Here is a 24275-nt window from a genome sequence, read left to right on the forward strand (position 1 = left end):
AAGAGAGGCATAAATTGTCATTTATTTAGGTAAAATACAGAAAATTTGCTTAAAAATTACCAAAACACAAAGACAATGTGATTATACTGACTCATGCTAGTCATGAATGGACCAAGTGCAGAACAATTTCCCTTAATTACGCACTCGTTTCACAATTTTATTATTACCAACCACCACAAACCCAGTTTGGAGCCAAAGCTCAGAAACGCACGAGGAGGGGGCGTAGGTTTGTTTGGTAACCATGGAGACGGAGCCCACTGGGAGAGAAAGGGAAAAAAGGCGGAGCGTTTTTCAGCCATGTCCGCATCTGTGCTGCTGAACGGACTCTCCGTACAAAATCCACAATGGAGTTACCAGAGACCCTGAGAAAACGCCTGGAAGACTTTTCTCGAAATGTTTTATTTGACCCAAACCGGAGCCCCGCCGCCACGAAAGACCCCGAGCCTTTTCTGCTAAACGGTAAAGACCGAGCAGAGGAGTTAGCACAGTTAGCACAACACAACACAGCACAGTATCTCCAGCAAATGCACTGTAACGCAACCTTTATATTGTCTATGTTGTAACCTAACTAGATCTTAAAGGGCTATTACGCTATTTTCTGATCTACTGTATATTATAATGTGGTTTCCTCATCATTAACAGACCTGGAGTTGTGTTTTGTTTCATTTAGACCTGATTAACACACAAACCTTGCATATTTCTTCTACCCTCAAACAGAAAATACTAAGGGTGTGCATTGCCATGAGTCTGGCATCATAGCAGCCACCAACTATTATTGGTGTCTACATCTCCAAAGCTCAAAATACTCTGTTCCACCTTGTGATGTCATGAAGCGGTACTTTTCAAGTTTACAGCTACTGTTTACCTTTAGTTCTGTAGAGATGAGCAATTCTAGGGCTGAAATCATCCAAATTATTCTAGTGAAGGTGTATGAAATTTAAAAACACAGTGGAGCACTTCCTCTATTACCACATTGTCATTGTTTAATAGGGTTAGGCTTTATAAGTACTTTTTACTTCAGCCTAAACCCTTTCGGTCATGATCTATGGGATTGTATTCTATGATTTGTTTTGTTTTGTAGTGCTGCAAAATGACTGAATAAAATACTACTACTACTACTACTACTACTACTACTACTACTACTACATGATACAATATATCCTGATATATCTCAGTACTAAAACAAAGGACAATATATTGCGATTTCTCAATAATTACTTCTAATAATATAGTCATGTACACCTTCACAAATTGAGTTGTTAACGATATCCAAGTCTCATGATATGATATTGTCACGGTATGAACCTCACGGTACGATATATATGGTGGGGAGGGTCATAATTCGGGATGTAACAATATCTAAATCTCTCGGTACAATATTTTCACGATATACATCTCACGGTACAATATTTATTGTGATTTTTTTCTGGAGGCTCAAGAGCTAAAACTGTTAATATGGTGCTTTTTCCTCTTAAAATGCCTTGATAAGACTTAATCCAAAGAACTAAGATTTAGAAGTGCTTAGTGTTAGGTTTGCCTAAACATTGAAGACAAGAAGAAAGACAAGAGATTAATTCAGTTTTACTCGCGAGGAGAACGGGCAGAGAGTGGGCATCAAAACCAACAGTCTCCACACGTTCTGATGCCTCAAGGCCGCTCTCCTCTTTTTATTTCATTAGGAGGCCCTAGTTACAGAATGATAATTCTCAAGGGGAAGGGGAAACAGTAAAGACATAATAAGAAACTGATGAAGCTATGCATAGTATAAACACATAAAACATGATTAACAATCAGGAGGTGCCTTAGGTATGGTCAGACACCATCATAACTCTTGCATGTGTGACAGTGGGAGTTGGCTTCATGTGAGGAATCATCTCGAGGTTCACAAGAGCGATAGGTCACTGCACACAGTTGTCAAACACAAAGAGGTTATTCATTTTCATACAAGTGATTGGTACATTATAAATCAAAGAATTGTAGTACATAAATGGTTAACTCATAGGCATAGAATATCACACAAGTATTTAGCAAATATGGGATAATAAAATTATTCTGACACTTCGAACTACTATTTCTTCTTGTAGTCTGCACTAAAATGGAGCAAAGGATCATGGTCTATGTAGGTCCCTCTGGCTTTTTTTTTTTAGCTATTGCTGCACCATAACTCTTAATTTAAACAAAGAGACTTGTAATTCGATATATTGTGATGATCCACAATATTATTCTGAGAACTCTGACGATACGATATTACGATATTTCGGTTATTGTTACATCCCTATTCACATATATTCAATATTCATATTCACACATTAAATTAAATTATTAAATCATGAGAGCAGTAAATGTAACTCTGGAATTTTTGTGAAAATATCGATTTGGACACATTTTGAATCGATCAAGGGTTGCGCAATGTAGTATCACAGTATATCACTGAATCGAACCCCTAGAAAACACTCTGTTCCACCCGTACACTGTATACATCGTCTATTTTATACATTATACAGTATATATGGTCTTCACTGTGTTTTAAAACTCCATACACTTCACTACACTCATTTGGACTAGAATAATTTGGAACATTTCAGACCTTAATCTATACTGTTAACTACCGCTTCATGACATAACAAGGTGGGACAGAGCATTTTGAGCTTTGGATGTAGACAGACTTAGACATGTGAATGAATCAAAACACAATTCTGAGTATGTTTTTGACGATGTAAAAGTGTTCTAACATGTCAAGAGTCAATTTTGCTTAACATAGGACCTTTAATATGGTTACTGTCTATTCTTTTAATATCCTTTTCTGGCTCTTTTTTCAGATGAACGGGTTCTGTCCAGTCTCCAGCTCCAAATGTCCCTGTATTTTAACATGTGGTTCTTTCCGTTTTGGTGGATCAGTGAAATTGTAATGCTGAATCTCAAGGTAATGTTCCTTTGAAAAATATTGCTATCCAATGAAGAGGAAAGAGGAATTGCTTAAACTTACTGTATCTTAATGTGATTTTTTTTTTTCAGTATCCCTCTTTGTCAGAATACTACAAGTTCATCCTGGTGACTATTCTCATTGTAATGACTTGTATTGAAGCCATTCGTCTGTATCTGGGTTACTCTGGAAACCTGCAAGAAAAGGTACAGAAGTAAAGCCTGTCATGATAACAAATTTTGGTGTGCGATATGTAAGAAAATATAGACGAGAAATGATAGTACTTAAACTAAATCATGCCTCTGACACAATAAACCAAGAGCAGATTTAAACCACAAAAACGATTCTAAATTTACGATATTGTTCTTATTGTTAAAGGTGCATTGTGTAACTTTTTTGGTGGAGAATCCGTCAGATCCTTTTCTCCTGGAGATGTTATTGCTTTTTCTGGAATGTTTCACAGTACGGCTGCTCGATTGTGGAAAAAAAATCATTCATATGATTATTTTTCAGTTACACAATGCATTTATTCAGCATTTCTCTCTCAAAAAACACTTTGTAATTGATAATTTACACAAAACTTTCAAATTGAAAATAAATATAGGCTACAGCTATGTACCTTAGAGCAGTTTTGCGATGTATAAAACATAAAATGAATAAAATATGCTTTGAACATGAAATAAGGCATAAAAAAACATAAAATAAACTATATACCCAGCTGTTCTACAATCTCTATATAAAATAAAATAAATATACTTATTTATATCAAAAATATCCCAAAATAGACTTTGTTAAGCTCATATGAGTTTGGAGATGCTTTGACACACAAATTGAAATCACGATCAAAATTAATTTAATTGCACAGCCTTATTTCACAGTACGGTATTAAACCTTTTGGTCTTCATGGAGACCAAACCAGGTGAAGTTATAGGTCAGATCTGTGGAGAGGCAATCCCACTCACAGTCAGAGGGTCTGTTTTTCTAGATAATTTTGAGCTCTAAAACCACCTGTACTTGAAAAAAAATGTAAAATAGAGCTGTTTAATGTCATACTACGGAACATTCCAAGCAAAGTAATGACATAGAAACATGCACGTGATAGACCTTCATCAATTAAGTTACACAGTGCACCTTTAAATTATGAGCTGCACAATGTAAACAGCAGAATGAAACACTTTAGTACTTAGTTTGTATCTGTAATAAGTAGGCATGTAACGATATCCAAATCTCTCCGTATGACATTATCAGGATATGCATCTCACGGTATGATATTTATTGCGATATCTTGGAGAGGCTATATAATTGTAGATCGGACACTTTTTTGCTTTTAAAATACCCTGACAAGGTTTTGGTGTGAATTATTACCATCATAATCCAAAGAATTCAAGTAAAAAACATATAACTTCATGTTGCCTGTGCTGAAATGAATCATGGGATATGTAGTTCCCAAAGTTTATAAGCTGTTGCTACTATAAAATATGCATTTAAGCGAAGGAATTTGTAATTTAATATATTGTGACAGCCCACGATATTATTGTAAGAATTTGACGATACGATATCACAATATTTCAGCTAGTAATAAGTCATAAAAGTGATTTATCCAACCTTTTATCAAAAAAATAACCCAAAATTTCCCAACTATTACAAAGAATTGAAAGAAAGAACTATTACAAACATTGTCCCAGCTTTCACAAACTCAACACTAAGTTAATATAGTAATTATCGTGTCAGGCCTTGTTCAGAAGCACAAAAATGCCTTTATAATAAGTTTATTACATTGCAAGTCTTTATTGTGTGTTTTTTGTGAAAGGTTCCAGAGTTGGCAGGTTTTTGGCTGTTGAGTATTCTGCTGCAGCTGCCCTTGATTCTCTTCCAACTTTTTAACGAAGCGATTCTAATACAACCACTGGAAAGAGGAGTTCATATAGTTCTTTCCATATTTATACTAACACAGGTAGGACACTGTTTTCTGTAGTATTTTAATTAACACTGTTCATATATTCCTCATGATTTGGATGACTGTATCTATTTTCTGCTTTTTTTGATCAAGGCTCTTGCTGGTTTCATCGCACTCCAGGACCTCGTCAGACACACGGAGAGCCAGTTTCATCTCAGACAATTCAACTGAACTATTAACCCTGCTAAATATGTTGCCTTAATGTAAATGTAGAAAATGCAGTATGTGATGTTGAGTGTATGAATTAAATTTTGTATCAGAGTTTTTTGTATGTGTGCAAAATAAAACGAAAAACTTATTTTGTTCAGGGGCAGGAGTTAATTCTATTCTAATAATGGCAACCCACTTTTAAATTGTGTTTTCCTGTTCACCTGAGTGTTTTCAAATCTTAGAAACAGATTTTTTTGACACGAGAAAGCAAAATTAGATCTAAAATAATACGAAAAACACATCCAATTACCTTTTACTTTCTATTGCAGACAGTGTACAAAAGTAAAATGAGATTAAATTAAATTCCCATAAAACCACAATGTAATGTATTCAAAGAGGATGTAACAAATGTTTAATTAAATAACATATACTTTAGATTAAATTATTTTTGTGTTATGGTGGTGCAGATTGCAATGGTCTTGAATCTGTGTTTAGTTCTGCAGTGACAGGTTTTAGGTCTTTCCTTTCAGAAATGGAAGTGCGTTTTACTTTGTCCCCTGACTGAAGACCAGAGATTTGTGAAAGTGGAAGTTCAGTTATGGTCTTTGCCGGAAGTACATTGTGCAGCGCTGTTTTGTTCCTGGAAACCTCTTTATTTTGTCTGAAACAGAAACAAGGGTTAGAAATTGTGTGCATTTCCTGAAGGAAGTTGGGTTTATGCACAAAGAAAGAAAAGACAAGAGTTTAGTGTGAAATACATGAGATATTATTTACCCTTTGTCTGTGCTCTTCTGCAAAGGCTCAAGAAAAGTTTTGGAAATCAGGTTAGGGCCTCTGAGATCTATGTAGGGTTTACATTTAAGTAGGGACAAACCTGTTGAAATATGAGACAAAGAAAAACAACAAATATCAGTGTAAATTCATTTCCACTTTGAGCTGTAATTCTGAATGGAGCAGGCAGAGGTCACTCCAACGCTGTGGAACCTGCCCTCTAAAATGTGGTGAGTAAATAAGGACCACTTAACACACAAGGCTTGAGTTTCACTGACAAAATGTATTCAAAAATAGACTTGATTACTGATTACTTGATATTTTGATTTCAATTCCTCACACCACACATTAATTCATAAAACGCTGTACATAGATACAGTAGGCAAGGCAGGTGAAAGTGTTTTGTTCAAGGACACAACAACAGTATGTAGTATGCCTGGGACCTACCCACAGAGATAAAATTTCACTTGGTATACATTTTCTAGGTAGGACAGGAGTCTCCAAACTGTAGCTCGAGAGCCACCAGTAGCTCTCCATCCTCTTTCAAGTAGCTCACCAAGGGATTTCTGAATTAACTAATTAAACAAACTAATTACTACCTAAATTTGTGCACTAATAAATGGATAAAAGTTTTGTTTTATAAGTATATCTAGCTGTTCCCCATCTAAGACTTTCCTATACTCAGTTTCTTGTAACCACTAAATAGGGAGACCAGACGTCCCTATTTACCCAGGACAGTCTCAGTTTTGAGCCCTGTGTCCCCTGTCCCATCAAATTTATACAAAACCAGTGATTTGTCCCAGTTTTATAGAAGAAATGTCCCAGGTGTCCCTATTTTTGACCAATTTCATCTAAGCCAGGACCAAATTAAGACTAAACCAGGACCACATCAGGTCTAAACCAGGACTATCACAATATTTGACTAATCAGATCCTAGCCAACAGTAAAGAAATGAAAAAAATTAAGTGTCCTAAGTCTCTCAGGTTATGTTGCACACTCTTTTTTTACAATTTTATTTATACCAAACATCTCAACCCAGGTGTGTCCCAGTTTAGAATTTTGAAAATCTGGTCGCCCTACCGCTAAAATTAGTAGTTCTTTGGTATTTTCTTTTTGTAAAGGTAGCTCACCGGAGGAAAAAGGTTGAAGACCCCTGTAATGGGAAAATACAGTTTTGCTACTACGTGCAGTTATTCACAGTTTTCATTGTGTTTTATATACTGTTTTACTGAGAGCTGCTCTCCTCATATCAGTGAGTAACTGTCCTTGCGTATGTTTTGGGGCATCATGACCCAGCACAGGTGCAGATGTTTCCTTTCTTTTGATAATACTTGTTTAGACCCTCCTATATATGTTTTGTGAGTCTGATGCTAGCTCAGACAGAGTTACAATCCTGCATTGAACAGACTTGTCCTCTGCCTCTCTTTGCAAAGATATTAAATAAACTTGTATTTTTGTCGCTTCAACGGATGTCTGTTATTTAAAAGGATAATTATCCACGACACCCCTGATTAAGGATTTAATGAATTAACAGTCTTTTATGCTGGTATTTTACATTTTAAAAAGAAGACAAGTCCTGCCCATTTAGATGAACACATTTTCCCCTGTCATATTGATGCTGAAGCTTTAGCTTTGACTCACCTTCTTCCAGCTGCTCCTGTTGTGTTCTTTCTCTCACAGCGGTTTGGGAGATGGTCTTTCTCTCATGTACAGCTGGATCTTTATAGATGTGGTTGAGCTTTACTCCGGATAAACTTGTCAGCAGTCCTCTATCGGGAATATTGGGAACCATCCTGAAGATTAATCCTCTGGCAGCCCTTCAGACACAACCACATGAAACCACAGTGATGCTAATGTAAACGGTAGTTTTCAGATTCTAGGATGTGATGATGAGGTGCAAGGGCCAGATTTTCCTATTGATAGCATTGTACTTTACCAGGAAATATCCAAAAGGTTCCACAAACTGCTGTACCTGGTATTTTCAATGATTATCGAAACCCAAGAACTCACAGTATACATCATTGTGCATTTTAACTTAAATTTTTTACCTGTCTGGTACTGGTATAGTAGACAGTCCTGAAACAAATGACAGCATTAGAAAACAATACTTTTTAAAAATAATTTGTCTTCATTTTGTAACAGACCTCTGGCAACTTTATAGGTAACTAAACGCTGTCGGGGTATCGGGTAATGCTGCTGGATGCTTGGTCTAAAATCAGTTTGTGGCGGAAGAATGGCGCTTAGATGGAAAAATTGTGAAGAGCTCCTCCATTGGCCAATTTCTTTCACAAAAAACAAAGCAAGTTCAGAATACGAAATGTCAGAATGTGTGTTAGAGGCCCAATATTACGCTGAGAGCATTTTGAGCTTTTGAGATGTAGACAGACTAATAATAAAAGGTCGCTCAAATGTGTGAACAACATGAACAAATCACAACTCCAGATATGTTTTTGAGGAGTTAACAACATTTAAACATGCTTTAAAGCTCACAAGAGTCAATTCTGTGTAATATAGGACCTTTAAAGCTTGTTTTTTGTGCTTTTTTTTCATTTCTTACCCGTGACTGTTGAACATGTGTTGAGATGGGGACAACTTCTTTTCTCATATGCACATGAAACCTTTACGTTATCCAAACAGTCATTCTAAAATAAATAAATGTATAAAAATGCTTCATAAATTATAACAAACATTCACTTTTGGTTAATTCGTACCGTTACAGGTTTTGAGCCCTGCCACAGAGTCACCTGGCTTATTTCGCCTGGGTGAGTGTTTGCAGGAGGGGTAACAGCTTTTCTCGAAGGCTGAAGCAAAAATATGTGATTAACAAAATAAATCAAAAGTGTAAAATAGCCCACCTCACTTTTCCTTTACTACCGTTTTAATACTTACATGGTTACTCTTTTTGTCCCTGATTACAAGTTTTGCTTTGGTTGTATTCTCAAGTAGCTGGCTGGAGACCTGTAGAACCAATAATCCCAGTAAAACACTGTGGTACATAAGAGAATGACAGTGTATGTTGAAAACTATTTGTACCAGATCTTTGCTGTCACTCTCCTGGACCTTTGGCTCTGAACGCAATCTGTCCCTTTCCTTACGACTCTTCAAACATTTCTTCCTCTCCTTTAGAACACTCTGCAGCGCAAAAGAGGTACGTTTTACATAAGAACAAAATATCATATGAATATTTAAATACCTTTTGGACACTAGCGTTCGGTCGGTTAAGTAAATGCACTGGGGGTCCATCTGAATCAGTGCTATTAGATCCACTGGTGCTAAAAAAGAAATGTATTACTGTTTAGTTAAAAATCTGAATACACTATATCAGATGAACAAACATGCATTGGGTAGAATAGAGTTAAGAGGGGGTACGAAAGGTAGATTATGGTATATCCAGGTATAAATACCTGGTTTCGAGGTCAGAAACGGTCAAGTTTGAATCCGTCAAATCTTTTCCCAGTCTCTCTTTCACCTGTTTGACCAACTGTGCCGCCAGCTCTGTCAAGCAATAATTGGCCTGAGAAAACGACACAGTCAGCAAGGATCTGAACTAAAAGCGGTTATTGTAAAATGAGATGAGACGCTTCACCTTGGAGGGGTCAGGATCACAGAAGTCCAGTAAAGTGTCACAGAAGTTAAAGCCTAGTGTCTTGAGGTCTCGAGTGCTGAAATGCGTTCCTCTTCTGTCTCCTGTCCAGAGAAAGGGAGCTGGATCTGAGTGTCTCCCTCCAGTGTCAATCTAATACTGTGTTTGGAAAAGTTAAACTGACCCAAAGTGGAGCCCCCAAAGGTAGCCTCCAGGGTGTAGCTGTTTCGGATTCCAAGTCTCCACATGACGATGCGTCCAGTTCCCTCTTTGCTTTTCTGGACCCGGAACTTGCAGCTTTTAAAAGAAAACTGAGCATCAAAGTTAAAGTTGTGCGTGAAACAGTACCACTATATTTATTCACTTACACTGGTAAAATTAAAATCGGTCATTACCTTGTTACTGGCATTTTTACTCATCATTAGGGGAAAAACTCTCTCATTAAGATTTGTTGAAGCGTCACTTCTGCTGTTACATCCGTACATAAAAACATTGTTTTTACGGTTGTGGCCGTGAAAGTCACAGTAAAGGATGACATCAGTCTCCGTCAGAAGTCTGAAGAGAAAAATATTAGGAATAATAAAAAACTTGTATTATTGTATTATTGACACCTCTACACTATATGTGACAGTTTCTTACTTCTCCACCATCCTTCGAGTGTGCCAGACACAGGGGAAAGCATCCTTGAGTATCGTTTTGTAATTTCTATTCAAGTCTCTACCTGCCAGAGAACAGCGGTAATTGCCCACAATGACACCATCTGGGTTAAGCATTGGCACAATCTTTGAGGGCATTGAAAAAAATTAGAAGCCAAATCTTAATAGAAACACCAAGTATTTACAATAACATAAATCCCTCACCTTAAAAACAAAGGTATCTCTCAATAACTGAGCATCTGCTGAGTTACCAAGCAGAAAGTCCAGGAATCCCTCCATCATCCAGGACCCGTTTGTCTCCCCTGGGTGCACTCGCGCTGTCACCACCACTGTTCTTTTGGCTGTTCCTTCACTCTTACTCTCCCCCTGAGACGTGATTGTCATCGCATACACGGCGTTCCCTGCAAGGCTGTGACAAAGGATCCGGAGCTTACAGTAGGAGGCAACGCTCTCATTGGATGAAACCCGCTGCAGGTAGTTTTGAAGCCGAGAATATGTGTAGGGGTAACAGTGGGACACAAAACAGGTGTCTGATTCGAAAGGGAACTGGAGACTCCAGGTGAGGCAGTACAGGGCTTTGGTGTCGCTCTCATTTGTATTCTGAGAAATGTAATGAATGCATAAAAAATCTCAAAGGTTTGGCAAATATGGCAAGTGAACCCAACCCTAACTCTATTCAAATTGCAACAACAAAAATATTCATGCGAAAACATTCTCCTTTTAGGCTTCACCATGTGTGTACTTCACCCACCTGACTGCAGTTGCGGTAATATCTGATGTTGAAGCCAGTCCTTTGCCATCCGACCCCATTCTCTTTTGCAGCTCTTTCAGAATACAGGAGCGGCTTCATGCCATAATTGTACAGGCTGTTGCTCTTCATCAGGTTTACGATGGTGAAGCGGTACTTGGCCCCAGCCTTCATGTTTCTGACTCTAAAGTAAAACCACTGTGTGTGTTTTTTGGTGTACAGGTCACAGCGGATGGTCAGCTCATAGTCAAATGGGCCCCTAAACAAAAAAGAGCATTATGAATTAATTAGAAACTGTGCTTGGCGTAAATGATGAAACTCACACTTGAACAGCCCTCTGGAGGTTTCCACTTTCAAAACGGGACTCAAATTCAAGAACATGATCAGTTTTTTTAATTTCAAAACAAGTTGCGTTCTTCTTGGGGGCTGGGCTTCCCCCAACACGTGAGCAGGTAAAAAACGGATGCTTAGTTGCTAGACAAAAAAAGTAAATTAATAAAAAATTAAATCCATTTAAATGAATAAATCTATATTTAAATCTACAAACATTCATAAAAAGTTATCTCACCATGACCCACGCTGTACACCACTTTCCCATTCTCTTCTCCACTTGGCTGAGGCATTCTCTCACTGCCTGTGTATTGGTAAAAAGGTTCAGGCTGTGGGGGGTCCCATTCTAAAAAGCAATAAAAGACATGTGTAAATGCAATATAGTGATTATAGTCTTAAACATATTGATGTACCTATATGATGAATGACGTCTTCAATGACTTCACACTCTATGGGCCAGCGGGGACAGACAATAGACGGGAAGTGAACCAAATCCAGCGGAGCTCTGAGACTCAAAATAGGTCGGTTTCCATCAAAGTTTATAATGAGCTGTCTCGTCTTCAGAGCCTGGTTTAGGTCCATGGACACTAAATCAAATCGAATATTCCTTTATTAACACAGAGCAGCACTAAATGTTTCATCATCACTGAATAACACAGGGAGTGTTGTTCATTTAAAGCCGATTATCCAGCCACAGACTGTTTGTAAACAAAAGAGCTTCTTTAATATATTATGACCCTGCAGTGGAGATTCCTCAGTTACAATGTGTATAGTGCTCTTTTACCTAAAGGTGCACTATGGAACTTTTACGGTGAAGGGTCCACCACTGACTTTGCCTGTAATGTTCCACAGTATAATATTAAGTTAACCTATTATGCAACAGTATTTTAGTAATGATAAAAATAAATAAAGATGCACTCTAACTGTGAGCCTTTTCACAAATCTGACCTGTAGCTTGGTCTGACGATGGAACCAGTTTCTCTTCATAGAAATAGATTTGATTAATGCCATACTGTGGAACACATTAGGCAAAGCTATATTATTACATCTCCACAGGAACAAACACACAAAGCCCAAATAATAAAGTACATAGTAGTCCTACAGCTCACTCATATATAATGGATAGCCCTATGTCCTGTCAATAATCATATAATTGTTGCATTTTCTTCCTATGACCGCTGAGATTTTATATTTTATTATTTATCTTTCTATTTTAGTTTGACTTGTACATACACATTTACATAATTAATTGCCTTATGTGACACCTGTCTCTTGCTATCTTTTTTGCTACTTATTTAGAATTTATTATTACCATTTATATATTTTTTCGCTTTGTTATTATATTATATTGTGATGTGTGAGCTACGGTGTCCAAATAATTTCCCTTGTGGATCAATAAAGTACCTTTAAATCTAAGTCGAAGTCCACATTGTACATTCTATTGGGAGCACATAAATCCAAATGATGTCAAACTTTTCTTACGTGGTCTTCTCCCAGTTTCTTCCTCCTCTTCTTCCTCGGTGTTGGAGTCATTGGAGGTCAGTCTCTCCATTTGGTAGGAATTCCACCAGTTTCTGATCAAAGATGAGGCCATAACACAACAGGCTCCTTCACTCGTGTAAACAGGGATGATTCATATTGTCACTATTTACGCCTGTGGAAAGTGACATTATTTACAGTTCAACCGCAAATACTTAATTATTTCACAACTATCAGAAACCAAAATGTAAGATAGCTAAAGAAATAACTAAAACTATCTAAGCTGTTGTTTTCACACAACAAGGATAGCTTCATTTGTTAGCCAAGTTAGCTAAACAGTGAGTTTTTAACATGATTATTACTTTTTTCGTAGCTCTTACTGCAGTTCGGTTTAACACGTAACATTTAGCTTTAAGAACATTTAAATAAAAGATTACAGGTTTACTTACACATGAATCAGACTCCACAAAACCCTCACATGTGCAAACTCTTCAGGAACCAACCACCACCAGCCGTTACCTAGCAACCATAACACCCCGGGGAAACCACACTTGCCCTTTTACGGAACATTATCACGGATATTTCATATTTCTATCCTGTTTTATTAAAATCTCAACTATTCTCATGATCATTGGGACCTCTATTTCCCCAATTAGCATGTCAAAGTCAAATGCTGAACCTCGTCGTTACAAATAAACAAAATTCACATTTTAGAAATCTGACTCTGCATTTAAAATACACTACCAGCCAAAAGTTTGGACACACCATCCCATTCAATATATTTTTTTATTTTTATTATTTTCTAAATTGTATATACATTACACACAGCAGACATAAATATATTAAGTAAGAATTATAAAAAGTTAAATAAGTCTACTTTTCAAAAATATGTATATTTCATATTCGAATCCTCAAAGTAGTCACCTTTTGTTGTTATTTCACTTTTTTCCTTTACTACAAAATTCTTCTGTATGTATATAAAAGATAGAAAGCAGTAAATAAAGAAAAAAAAATTAATGAGATGGTATGTCCAAACTTTTGACTGATAGTGTAAATATTATAGACCCCTTGAATGTGGTGTCAATTACCATAGAATGTTGATTTTTCATTATTTTCTTGTCTAACCCTAAGCAGTCAGATACCTGTGTAGATAGGATTTGGCTATATAGACCATAAATATGACTCTTCTTTTATACAGTCTATGATTTGGCCTGTGTAAGCCCTTAGCAGGAGTCTCCAACCTGTAGCTCAGAAGATACTGGTAACTTGCTAAGGGATTTCTGAATTACATGTATTGTCCTGAATATGTAAAATTTTATTGATTAAATGCCTATTACCATTATACATGTTTTTTTTTGCTACCTGACTAATAAATGGATAATGGTTTGTTTTACAAGTATCTAACTGTACCTCATTTAAGGCTTGCCGCGGCACTTTATTATACTCCATTTCTTGTGACCTCTAAAATTAGTAGCGTTTTGGAAAGGTAGCTCTCCAAAGGAAAAAGGTTGGAGACCCCTGCCTTAGAGAATGTCAAAATGTACCTGCAAACAGAACAGGTGATTATAGTTTTTTAAAGTGCCATCATTTAGAGAGGAACGCACATCACCATATGTTAAAAAGCAAAATTTGGAAAAACACGTTTAATAACATTTTAAATACAAAAATGTACATATAATGTTCCCTCACATTCCATAACATTGTTTATAATCACAAAATGATACAGATATATACACAGTTGAAAAAGTGTCCCCGAAAATACACAAATGTCTCTGGAGTTTGGTGATAAGTTGATGTAATGAGCAGTACATGACGATGATCTTATGGCACAACAATCTTAACTTCTCAAACAAACATTCAGCCACAACAGGTCCTAGTGGGAATTGATCTCATGGCCAAGGAGATAATGCATCTTTAGTTTAAATAGATGTTAACTTAATAAGGCAGACACGTTGGATTAAGTGTTATGTACTGTTCATCATCTTCCGTTTTTTTATTCGTTCCCGCCAGTTGTCTGGAATAGCTTCAAAGTTGGCATTTTTCGAAGCCTTGCCCCTAAAATAAAAAGAACACAGTACATAATTAATAAAAAATAAATAAACACATCTTAATGACTGAGGTATGGCTGGACAAAGTGGTGCCGTACGTCATTAGCTGCTGATACTTCCATTCTTCTATACTTTTCTTGTTGAGCAGGTCTCGGTCTTCATCACTGGAGCTGCTTTTCTCCTCCTCATCGAGTTCTTTCTGTATACTCTGCCACTTTTTCACCAAAGATGGCATTTTGGTTTTTACTTTCTTTGACTGCAGAGAGAAGGAGAAAAAGATGCAATAATTTCTGCAATAGCGTTTTAAAGACAGACTTCGACAGTGGACATTACCTTAGTTTTGGTCTTTTTGATTTTCTCTGTGGGTTTGGGTGGAGGAGGTTCTGAGGGGGGTTGGGGTGGGGGCAGTGGTGGCAGTGGAGGCTGTGGTGGCATAGGCGGTTCAGAAGGCACTAGAGGAACAGCTGGCACACCCCAATAAGCAGTCACTGGCATTATGGGAGCTGTAGAGAAGAAGAAATAATTTTGAACTTGACTACTCTAAAGGCATGAATGAAATTAGAAATAAAAAGGTAAAAGTTACTCAAAACAGTTCTGTTTAGATGGGCATATGTCTGAAAGGTTTTCATTTTTCATTCTGCACTCTTCTCTCTCATTTAATGTCTCTCTCCTGTTAATTTTATGTTGATTATTTATGCTTTGATTTGTTTGTATTGTGATTTAATGTATTATTCTGTAAAGCACTTTGAATAACTTTGTGTACAAATTGTGCTATACCGACTTGCCTTGCTTACTCTTTGAAATAGGGAGCGAACTCTCCATCTGACAAGTTACAGACGTTTTTGCCTAGAATATCCCACCGTATGGCAGGCCCAGGCCAAGTTCCAGGTGATGCCATACAGTGAAACATTGCAAAACAATAAGATCTACATCAGGGGTGTCCAAGCTTTTTTAACCAAGGGCCATCTTGAAGCATATTCAAAGCAGAGGGCCAAAGAGCAGAAGCCAGGCTGGCGCCACCTTGTGCCTCTGCTCAATTTCATTTTTCTCCAGTGACTAGGTCAGGAATCAGAATACACTGTTTGCAAAAACCCCGGAAGTTGTAGACCGCGCACCGGCCAATAAGCGAAGAGCTGTGAAGCCATGACGTTAAACTCAAGCGTCTGTCTGGGTCCCTTTTGTGGTACAGCACAACAGTAACAAAGTGGTCGAGATGGATGTAGACGGAGACATACATTCTGTGTTGTCAACGATTCCTGAGATTGAGGATTTAAAGCTGGAACAAAGAGGATGTTCGATGAATTTATCAAGGGGAAGACGTTACTGCCGTTCTTCCAATGGGATTTGGCACATTACATATGTCATGACAAAATAGCAGTGACTGTTGAAATAAAAAAACGACCTGTCTACCATCAAGTAAACAAATCCTAATGCTGCGAGGTCAGTTTGTTTCCACGAAGTGAAACCGGCTGATGAACCAGGGTAAAAGAGCGGGGGTTTATACAGAGGATAATCGAAATGGGTGCATTTTACATAGTTTTGACAGAGCCACCATATCTTTAATAAAGCTTGAAAACAGACATTTTGTATCACAGTGCAATGAGATGCGATTGAGGTTTCAGTGGCAGACTTACTAAAATGTGGTGTCAAAATTAAAGCCTCTGATCACGGTCATATCAGCAGGAGGCCTGAGGGCCATTAAATGTTGGTCTGAGGGCCAGTTTGGACACCCTTGATCTACATAGACGATCACTAAAGTGACATAGTGCATTTTTAATGGTTTTAAATCCATGCTGTAAACGTACCTGCACTTGCAATAGGCTGAGTGTAACGAATGGGATTACTTCCAATCGTAACAGTTTTACTCGACTGGCCAGCTTTGCGTTTGAGAGTCCTCCCAAAGGCACTTGACTCTACAACCTATTTAAACAAAAAGAAATAAAATACATGAGTGCATTTTGCGCTTAGTCCAAAACTAAAACAGTACAACTTCTTCAGTACCCGTGTGTTGGTGATGCCCGGTGGTAGAGGAGGCCCATTGTCCTCTTCTGTGCCAGGGGCTGGAGGTTCCCCGTCATCGTCATCCATCTCCATTTCCACCTCCATGATCTCTGAGTCGCTGTCGGGCAGAGGGGGGGGCGTGGGTGGAGAGTCTGGGGGCAGTGGTGGGGGCGGAGAACTGCTGAAGAGGGGGGGCGGTGGGCTACTTGGAAGAGGAGGCTGGGATGAGGTCCACTGTGTGCTGGGTTTAGCAGCAGATGATCCTGTTTACAGACAAAAGCTTCAAGTTTAGTTACAAAAGTAAAACTCAACAGATAAAGGAGATATATTACACAGAATGGACTTTTATGAGCTTTACACCATGTTAGAATGATGTAATGCTCTTAAAAACATACCAGGAGGTGTATTTTGTTAAGTCACACATGTTTGAGTAATTGTGGTTTATTAGTTTGTCTATGTCTTTAAAGCTCCAAATGCTCTGCTCCACCTTGTGATGTCATATGGTGGTAGTTTCCAAGTTAACAGTTACCCTTTACCTTTTGTTCTGTTGAGATTGGCAATTCCAGGGCTGAAATCACCCAAATGATTCCAGTGAAGTTCACTTTGGCTTTTGACAGATTTTGAGATGTTAACATTTAATTAGACTGTATTTATTAAATTCTGTTTTTAGTCATATGTTGTTTTAGTGTTTTTATTGTTTTTTAAAATTATTTAATTATGTTCTGTAGCACTTTTTAAAGTGCATTATAAATAATGTTGCAGTTGCAGTAGTGATGGTGTACGGGGTTTAAAAAACACAGAACTTTTCCACATCACAAGGTGGCACAGAGCATTTTCAGTTTGAGAACGGAACTCTAAATAGAGTCTAAGAGTTTAAATACGCAGGGTTTGTGTGTTAAACATGTGTGAATGAAACAAAAACACAACTCCAGCTGTGTTTGTGATGAGGAAACAACATAAATCAGAAAATAATGTAATATGGGCCCCTAAAAATAGTAACTTGTGTGTCCTATTGTTGCCTGAAGTGTGAAGACTGACCTCCTTTGGCATCCTCTCCCTTGTCCTCCTCTGTTGGAAAGTCCCACTGTGATGCACCCGTCCGCTCGTTCAGATAAAAATACCGCCTGTGTTCTCTAGAGTGGGACAACAGAGATAAAAGGGAAAGGTCTTAGAAACTGAAATCACAACTGATTGAATGGCATGATACCTTGGGATGTTTAGATGGAGACAAATAGCCAAAAGCCAAAAAAAGTTCAACTTTTGCCTCCAAGATGGATTATCTAAGCAATGTACTTTATTGCTTTCACCAAACATATCTGGTTTACCAAAGAAAAGGGCCTGAAAGTATTTAAAAACCCCTTCATATCACGGTTGCCCCCAGCTTTTGGGCAACTACTTTTTCCAGGAGAAGAAGAAAGAACAGTGAATAACAAAATAAATCACACAGATCACACATTACCATAATAAAGCATTTGTTGAATCGTATAAAACATGAAAGAGATGGTCTGACCTGCTGGGATCCCGTCATAGCTCCATCTTCACCTTTTATTTGTTCCATCAGACTGGTTGTTTCCTCGGTATCGTTCTGTGTGCAGCGCAATCTGGGGCTGAAGTCCTGTAAAATGCAAAGCGCTCCCAGGCCACCAGCCTTCCTAGTATAACCCCTCCCTTTTACCAAGATGTCTACTGGAACCAGAATGAGTCTACAAACGCCTTCTTAAAGTCTGTTCTAGGGAGCTCCCATCTGTGACATGCATTTATCAAAATGCAGGCTGGCCCAAACTGGATGCCCAAATATTTGTAGGTCAAACTGCCCGGACTACATCAAACGTGATGTAGTTTTCTGATTTGCTTTTGATCCGTTCAGACTTGTTAAGCTTCTCCCCAAGTCATGTAAAAGTCATCAGTTTCTGCAGTGAAGCAGCTGTAGTCACAGGTAAGACTTTGGGGACGAGGGGGTTAAAGGTGTGAAAGGTAAGGAGCGCGTACCTGTCCCAGTGGCAGGACCAGCCTTTAGGTGTGGCGTTAAGTTCGTAATATTTTATGTGTTCGGCAGCTTCTTGCAGCCTGCGCCGGAGATACATCCCATTCAGAGCACCCTCCCTCCAGTCAGCGATCCTAGTCTGTGAAAGTCAGAGGAAAAACAAAAGAAATACAGCATGAAGGCACTGATAATGTAAAAATGAACCACAGAAATAATTTATTAAAGGTCCTTTATTACGCAAAATTGACTCTTGTGAGTAAGATTGGTAGGTAAGGTTGTTACCTCATCAAAAATATACATGGAGTTGTTTTTTGTTTCCCCTCACACATATCTGAGTAACTCTTTATTAATAGACCGTCTACTTCTGCAAAGCTCAAAATGCTCTGTTATACCTTGTGGTGTAATGAAGTGGTAGTTTTCAAGTTAACAGCTCCTTTTATTTTTAGTTCAGTAGAGAATGATAATTCTGGGGCTAAAATCATCCAGATAAATAAATTATTAATTATTATTTGGATTTAAAAACACAACAGGGCACTTCTTGTCTTACCACATGATAAACACAACTCCACGTATGTTTTTGATGATGAACCAACATTATAACAGATCAGAAAATTTTGGATATTTAGAATATTTTCAGATATATAATCTGAAATACACAGTTATACGATATCTTCTTACCTCTGTTTGCAGAAGAAGAAGTTGAAAATTTGAGATAGTTTTCTTATTTATCCCTAGAAACTCCATCTTGCTGGTTAAGGTGTTGGCAAGTTCTCCTATCTGAAACTATAATAACTCTGTATGAACATTCAGTCCAATAGACCTGCGTACATGCTATTGTAATTTTCTGAAATATATTATTTTTCAACCTTGAGCTCTGGTGTTTCCACTTCTTCTTTAGTTGGATTTTCGGCATCATTGTCCTCAGGATTGTTAGTCTCCATTTCTTTCTCTTCTCCCTGCACAGCACCATCAACGACTTTTGATGGAGATGAAAGACAAATAGGAAGCTTACATCATGTTGTGTAATAAATCATAGTATTAAAACCATTTTATGCAACTGACACAATGAAAATGAAGCAGGATAATCCCAGTAATAAATTTTTAAATAGACAGTATTATTAAAAAGCAATGACACTGTATAAAGAAGTGGACTAAGGGAATGTGATGTCACCCATCGTGTTCAGCTCCAGTCAAATGAATCTCATTGAGGCTAGCAGAGTTCCATATTCGAAATAGGAATTCATTTATGGACAAAATGTCAAAATAAAAACACTAGGATCTCGTAGAGCAAGATGATACGAACATTTCAATTAAATTCTCTACAGCTCAAATCTTATTGTATCACAACTAAAATAACAACTCCCCACTTTTGCAAAGAAAATATACCTAAGATAAATACTGAGCTCCAAAATGTATTGTTCCAGCTTTCATATTTTGAACTGTAAGTCAGTGTAGTAATTATTGTAACAGGCCTATATGTGATTTATTAATACTTCAGCTCAAACTGTGGATACCTGTGTCTGTGCTTTCTGGTGCGTTAGAGCTTCTGCTGTTGGCGTCTGGGCTGAGAGCAGCAGGGAAGACGGTTTTCCATCGTTTCTTTTTGAACAAAGTGCTCCCAGAGTTTGTGGCATCTTGACTGGCCTCAGAACAAGGACTAGAACCACCAGCGCTTCCATCGCCATCTTCAAGGGCTCTCAATTCAGCCTGAGAATGATACATTATAATCATTTAACAATAATTGACTATTGACTCTTTAAAATGTGTAAATAAAACCTTCTGAAATTCTGTAAAGGAGGCAGCTGGAGGCATATGTGAAGTGGAACATAATGTTATTTTAAAGAGAAAACTGAAGTTAACTTTAGAATATTGCAACATACGAAAAATCCAAGGAAATTTGGCAAATGAAAACCACTTGGATACATGTAAGCGATATCAGAGCCCACTTTAAAAACATTTACACTTATGTTTTATCTTATTTTTTTTATTTAAGAAGGGACTGCGATTAAACACAACATTTTTGACAAAGGAAAAAAATCCAGATTTTAAGGTTTTACTAGACAAGTCCTCACAGAAAAGTTGTATTTGTAATTGTATTTTTCCATACTTCTTAACAGAGATGCAAATAAACTAATATCGCTACCTTGGAAATTCAAAATTGTAGTTTATTTTTGTTATAATGTTGTAAAACCATTACCATTTAGATCTGTCATTATGTCTGCTTCACTTTGCCTCCAGTTGCCTCCATTACATAACTTTGAACATTCTGATGACATAAGAGTTTAAAGGATTTATAGACTCACTTTTTTTCGCTCAAGGGCCAACTCCAGCTCCACGGTATCCTCCTCGGGCCCTTCAGCGTCTGAGTTATCTGTCGACTGTTTCTTGACTGACACGTCTTTCTCACTGAGAGCAGAGTCTTGGTCCAGTAATGGCGCAGAAGGCGAGTCTATAGAACGTGCACCTTCTCCATCAGAATCCAAAGACTGTTCCGTCTCATCTAAACCTTTAAGAAGTCTCTTTCTCCACTTTTCCTCTGCCTCTTTTACTTCAGAGGGAATTAAAGGACCTAAAAGAGAAGCAGCAACTCCACAACGCTCTTCCTCTTCATTGGCAAGGGCCACAACACTTTCAATAACTTCTTTCTGTAAAATAAAAATTACAATTTGAACATCTACATGAAAACTCAGTATAATTATTAAAACATTTAAAACCAATCCTACCTGCACTTTAGTCTCTATCAACGTAGTGTCTTTAGTGGCTGTTTCCTCCATATGGTGATCATCATTAACTGTGCCGTTACCATTGACATCAGAGCTACGAGAAAAACAAAAAAACAAGAAAAGTTTAAAGAAGACCTATTGTGCTTGAGCCTGCTATACAGCAATAATCAATGACACTCATGACTCATTATGTAATAGTTTGCAAATTTTAAACTACAATGTTAATCTAAAACAACTTAAGAAAAGAAACAAATCCCTTGACTTTGCGTTAGAAAAATGTGGTACCCAATGGGAGGGAGCTGGCATCGCTGGAAACGTCATCACAACAAAAAGTAGACAGCTTCAGTGGATAAAACTGCACATCACACTAGGGAGCCATACATTTTTTTCTCATTTGTAACAAAATGACTATGCAACGCTGCAAAATTCTGCATGTAACATGCACAAATTACTCCAAATACAACAACTTCGGGTGCGTAAATGGTGAGAGGAAACAACTCTAACTCTAAAAAGTCGATCTGGGTAATAGGTCTGATTTAAAAATAATACTACATTTGCAGGCTCCATATATCACATCCAAAATAGTCATGTTAGATTTACCTGGCTGTATGTTTTCCAAGACTTTGAACTTGATCAGCCAAGTAATGAGGCAACTCCCAAGACACTTCATTTGTCACGGTGTTCCAATAGTAGTAACAGCCAGAGTTGTCGTCCCATACCTCTTGCCAGTCTCCCATTTCAACTCCCACTGTAAACAGTAAATCATTTCAGTGTGCAAACATGTCAGTTGGTGACAGCTGGCATTCAGAAATATTCTAGCGCTAGGAATAAGATAAAGGAAATTACCTCCAGCTAACGAGTCCTGAGTATTGTATTCAAAAGCAGCATCTGTACTTGGTTGTGCTTCTGTACCATCAGCTTTCTGAGTACTATTCTCAGTTGGTGGTGTTGATGTCCCACCCTCTGCGGTTGGCTGGGTCGTTATTGCGTCGATTTCCTGTGAAAATACATTACAATTTAAAGGGCCCATATCACGCCATTTTGTTCTCTATGTTAAAATGTTGTTTCCTCATCAAGTTTTATTTCATTCACACATGTTTTACACACAAGTCTTGAATATTCATGCCGAGTTCTTCTCTCAAATGGAAAATACTGTTCCATTTTGTGATGTAATGTGGAAATACAGGAAGCGCTCTACTGTGTTTTTAAACTCCATACACCTTCACTAGAATCACGTGGATGATTTCAGCCCTGGATTTGTAAATCTCTACTGAACTAAAGGGTAAAAGCTTGAAACACCTGCAACTGAAACTGAAACTACGTGGAACAGACCATTTTAATCTTTGTAGATGTAGAGAGACTAATAATAAAGGGTTTCTCAAACATGTGTGAAAGAAACCAAGCACAAGTTTTTAACATAGCTAAAAGCTCAAGAGTCAATTTTACATAATATTAGGACCTTTAAAGTAAGATTATTTACAAACTGTCTAAAACTTGTACTTCTCTACTATTCAATCCACTTTACTTATATAGCACATTACATATACAAGTAGTTCCCAAAATGCTGCACAAAAACATAGTAATAACAACAATAATAATAAAATATAAAATATACTAAAAAAAATAAAATAAATGCTCAGATTTTATCATACTAGTCTTGAAACAATAAAACCAGTAAAATAAAATAAGAGCAAACCCAAAGAATAGCAATAAATAAATAAAACTAATAAAATAATACAAAATAAAAAGACACAGGACCATACAACTCATGTAGTGTTAAAAGCCAGAGAATAAAAGTGGGTCTACTGATATTTTGTGATACATTTTGATACTGCATACATATTCGTATAGATTATTGTACTTACAGCCATAAAATCCGCCAAAGTACTGTCAATGTCCGCAGACTGGTTGTGTTGAGAAGTCACAGGGGCCCGTTCTACAGCATCATCGTCATCGCTGTCCTCATACGCACCGAGCAAAGACAAACCCTCTGTGCACAGCAACACACATGATTAGGGCGACTAGACATCCCTATTTACCTGGGACAGTCCCAGTTTTGAGCCCTGAGTTCCCTGTCTCAGCTGATTTATCCAAAACCATTGATTAGTCCCAGTTTTATACAAGAAATGTCCCAGGTCTATTTTCGACCAAAAAAAACCATAAAGCGAGGCATAAATTGTCCTTTGTTTAAGTAATATACAGAAAAGCTGCTTAAAAATGACCAAAACATTGTGAAAATTTGACTATACTGACTCATATAAGTCATGAATGGTCTCTGTATAACAATTTCCCTTATTAACGCGCTTATTTCACAATTTTATTATTACCAACCACCACAAACAGAGGATGTCCCACCCAGTTTTTGTTTTTGAAAGTCTGATCACCCTAGACATGATTCAAAACAGCAAAAACACGTGACAGGAGGGGGGTCTTATCCACAGACGTGTATGTACCTGTGGCCCTGACCGCGGGGGCCTTTGTTTTGGAGTGTCTGTCTCGTGGGAACTTGGGCGCATCCCCGTCTTGTTCATCTGCAAAGAGAAACTGCGTTAAAATACTTGTGTGCGTTATTAAAATCCACCTAAAACAAAAACACATGCTTGAATGAAGGGATGCAGGTATTATTCATATTGCACACAAACTACATGGTCATTTCAGCCGATGCGGGGTTAGCTTTTTATAGCCACCATGCGCTAAGGAGAAGCTAAATCTTTACCTTCGGATCCCGAGTGCGCTTCGCCGGTGCTCACACCTCGAGAACCGGGCGGTGAAAGTTGTAATATAGTCCTCCGACCGGCTGCTCCACCGGTAAAACGATTCTTCTTCCCCATTATTATGAATCAGACGGCCTGGTGTGGAGCCGTCACAGTAGCAACGGCTGCGTTTAGCCTTAGCCGCAGCCACAAAGAGCGTTAATAAACT

The 24275-nt window shown here is 37.8% G+C and overlaps 3 protein-coding genes across 6 annotated transcripts; 1 reads left to right on the forward strand and 2 right to left on the reverse strand.

The window, feature by feature from the left end:
* The first annotated feature begins 276 nt into the window (after positions 1-276).
* Positions 277-5178, forward strand: tmem17 (transmembrane protein 17). Its single transcript, XM_020931160.2, has 5 exons — positions 277-459; positions 2820-2923; positions 3016-3129; positions 4734-4877; positions 4974-5178. The coding sequence occupies exons 1-5, from the start codon at positions 345-347 to the stop codon at positions 5049-5051; spliced, it is 555 nt and encodes a 184-aa protein (XP_020786819.1). The 5' UTR covers positions 277-344; the 3' UTR covers positions 5052-5178.
* A 153-nt stretch (positions 5179-5331) lies between these two features.
* Positions 5332-13122, reverse strand: agbl2 (AGBL carboxypeptidase 2). Its single transcript, XM_055155995.1, has 22 exons — positions 13047-13122; positions 12601-12772; positions 11532-11705; positions 11357-11464; positions 11112-11262; positions 10792-11047; positions 10245-10640; positions 10024-10166; positions 9780-9939; positions 9569-9695; positions 9388-9488; positions 9206-9315; positions 8995-9073; positions 8835-8933; positions 8691-8759; positions 8513-8602; positions 8359-8443; positions 7946-8083; positions 7850-7877; positions 7443-7618; positions 5805-5904; positions 5332-5691 (listed from the first exon to the last, which is right to left on the reverse strand). The coding sequence occupies exons 2-22, from the start codon at positions 12710-12712 to the stop codon at positions 5484-5486; spliced, it is 2910 nt and encodes a 969-aa protein (XP_055011970.1). The 5' UTR covers positions 12713-12772; positions 13047-13122; the 3' UTR covers positions 5332-5483.
* Positions 13123-14225: 1103 nt separating this feature from the next.
* On the reverse strand, positions 14226-24260 carry fnbp4 (formin binding protein 4). Of its 4 annotated transcripts, none has more exons than XM_055155630.1 (17): positions 24070-24260; positions 23807-23884; positions 23219-23343; positions 22200-22350; positions 21954-22101; positions 21354-21447; positions 20934-21275; positions 20145-20337; positions 19497-19606; positions 19309-19413; positions 18636-18769; positions 17685-17779; positions 16647-16909; positions 16451-16565; positions 14979-15148; positions 14744-14901; positions 14226-14652 (listed from the first exon to the last, which is right to left on the reverse strand). In XM_055155630.1, the coding sequence occupies exons 1-17, from the start codon at positions 24182-24184 to the stop codon at positions 14562-14564; spliced, it is 2487 nt and encodes an 828-aa protein (XP_055011605.1). In that variant the 5' UTR covers positions 24185-24260; the 3' UTR covers positions 14226-14561. The 4 variants fall into 4 exon arrangements, with proteins under 4 accessions (XP_055011605.1, XP_055011603.1, XP_055011607.1 ...); XM_055155628.1 differs by having other exon boundaries at positions 19497-19618; XM_055155632.1 differs by lacking the exon at positions 19309-19413.
* Positions 24261-24275: the final 15 nt, after the last annotated feature.

This window comes from Boleophthalmus pectinirostris, unplaced genomic scaffold (assembly GCF_026225935.1).
Source record: "Boleophthalmus pectinirostris isolate CB_2022bp ecotype Guang Dong unplaced genomic scaffold, ASM2622593v1 HiC_scaffold_2, whole genome shotgun sequence".
NCBI classification, from domain to species: Eukaryota; Metazoa; Chordata; class Actinopteri; order Gobiiformes; family Gobiidae; genus Boleophthalmus; species Boleophthalmus pectinirostris.

Bases quoted from the DNA above. Each gene is read 5' to 3' on its own strand.
- tmem17 (XM_020931160.2), top strand. From the start codon at position 345: ATGGAGTTACCAGAGACCCTGAGAAAACGCCTGGAAGACTTTTCTCGA. The intron at 2,924-3,015 runs GTAATGTTCCTT...TTTTTTTTTCAG, and splicing joins TTGTAATGCTGAATCTCAAG to TATCCCTCTTTGTCAGAATA. The intron at 4,878-4,973 runs GTAGGACACTGT...TTTTTGATCAAG, and splicing joins CCATATTTATACTAACACAG to GCTCTTGCTGGTTTCATCGC.
- agbl2 (XM_055155995.1), bottom strand. From the start codon at position 12,712: ATGGCCTCATCTTTGATCAGAAACTGGTGGAATTCCTACCAAATGGAG. The intron at 9,696-9,779 runs GTAATGACCGAT...TTTGATGCTCAG, and splicing joins GTAAAAATGCCAGTAACAAG to TTTTCTTTTAAAAGCTGCAA. The intron at 9,074-9,205 runs GTATTTATACCT...TTTCTTTTTTAG, and splicing joins GTTTCTGACCTCGAAACCAG to CACCAGTGGATCTAATAGCA.
- fnbp4 (XM_055155628.1), bottom strand. From the start codon at position 24,184: ATGGGGAAGAAGAATCGTTTTACCGGTGGAGCAGCCGGTCGGAGGACT. The intron at 22,351-23,218 runs GTAAGTACAATA...GTATTTTCACAG, and splicing joins CTTTGGCGGATTTTATGGCT to GAAATCGACGCAATAACGAC. The intron at 14,902-14,978 runs GTAATGTCCACT...TTCTCTCTGCAG, and splicing joins TCAAAAAGACCAAAACTAAG to TCAAAGAAAGTAAAAACCAA.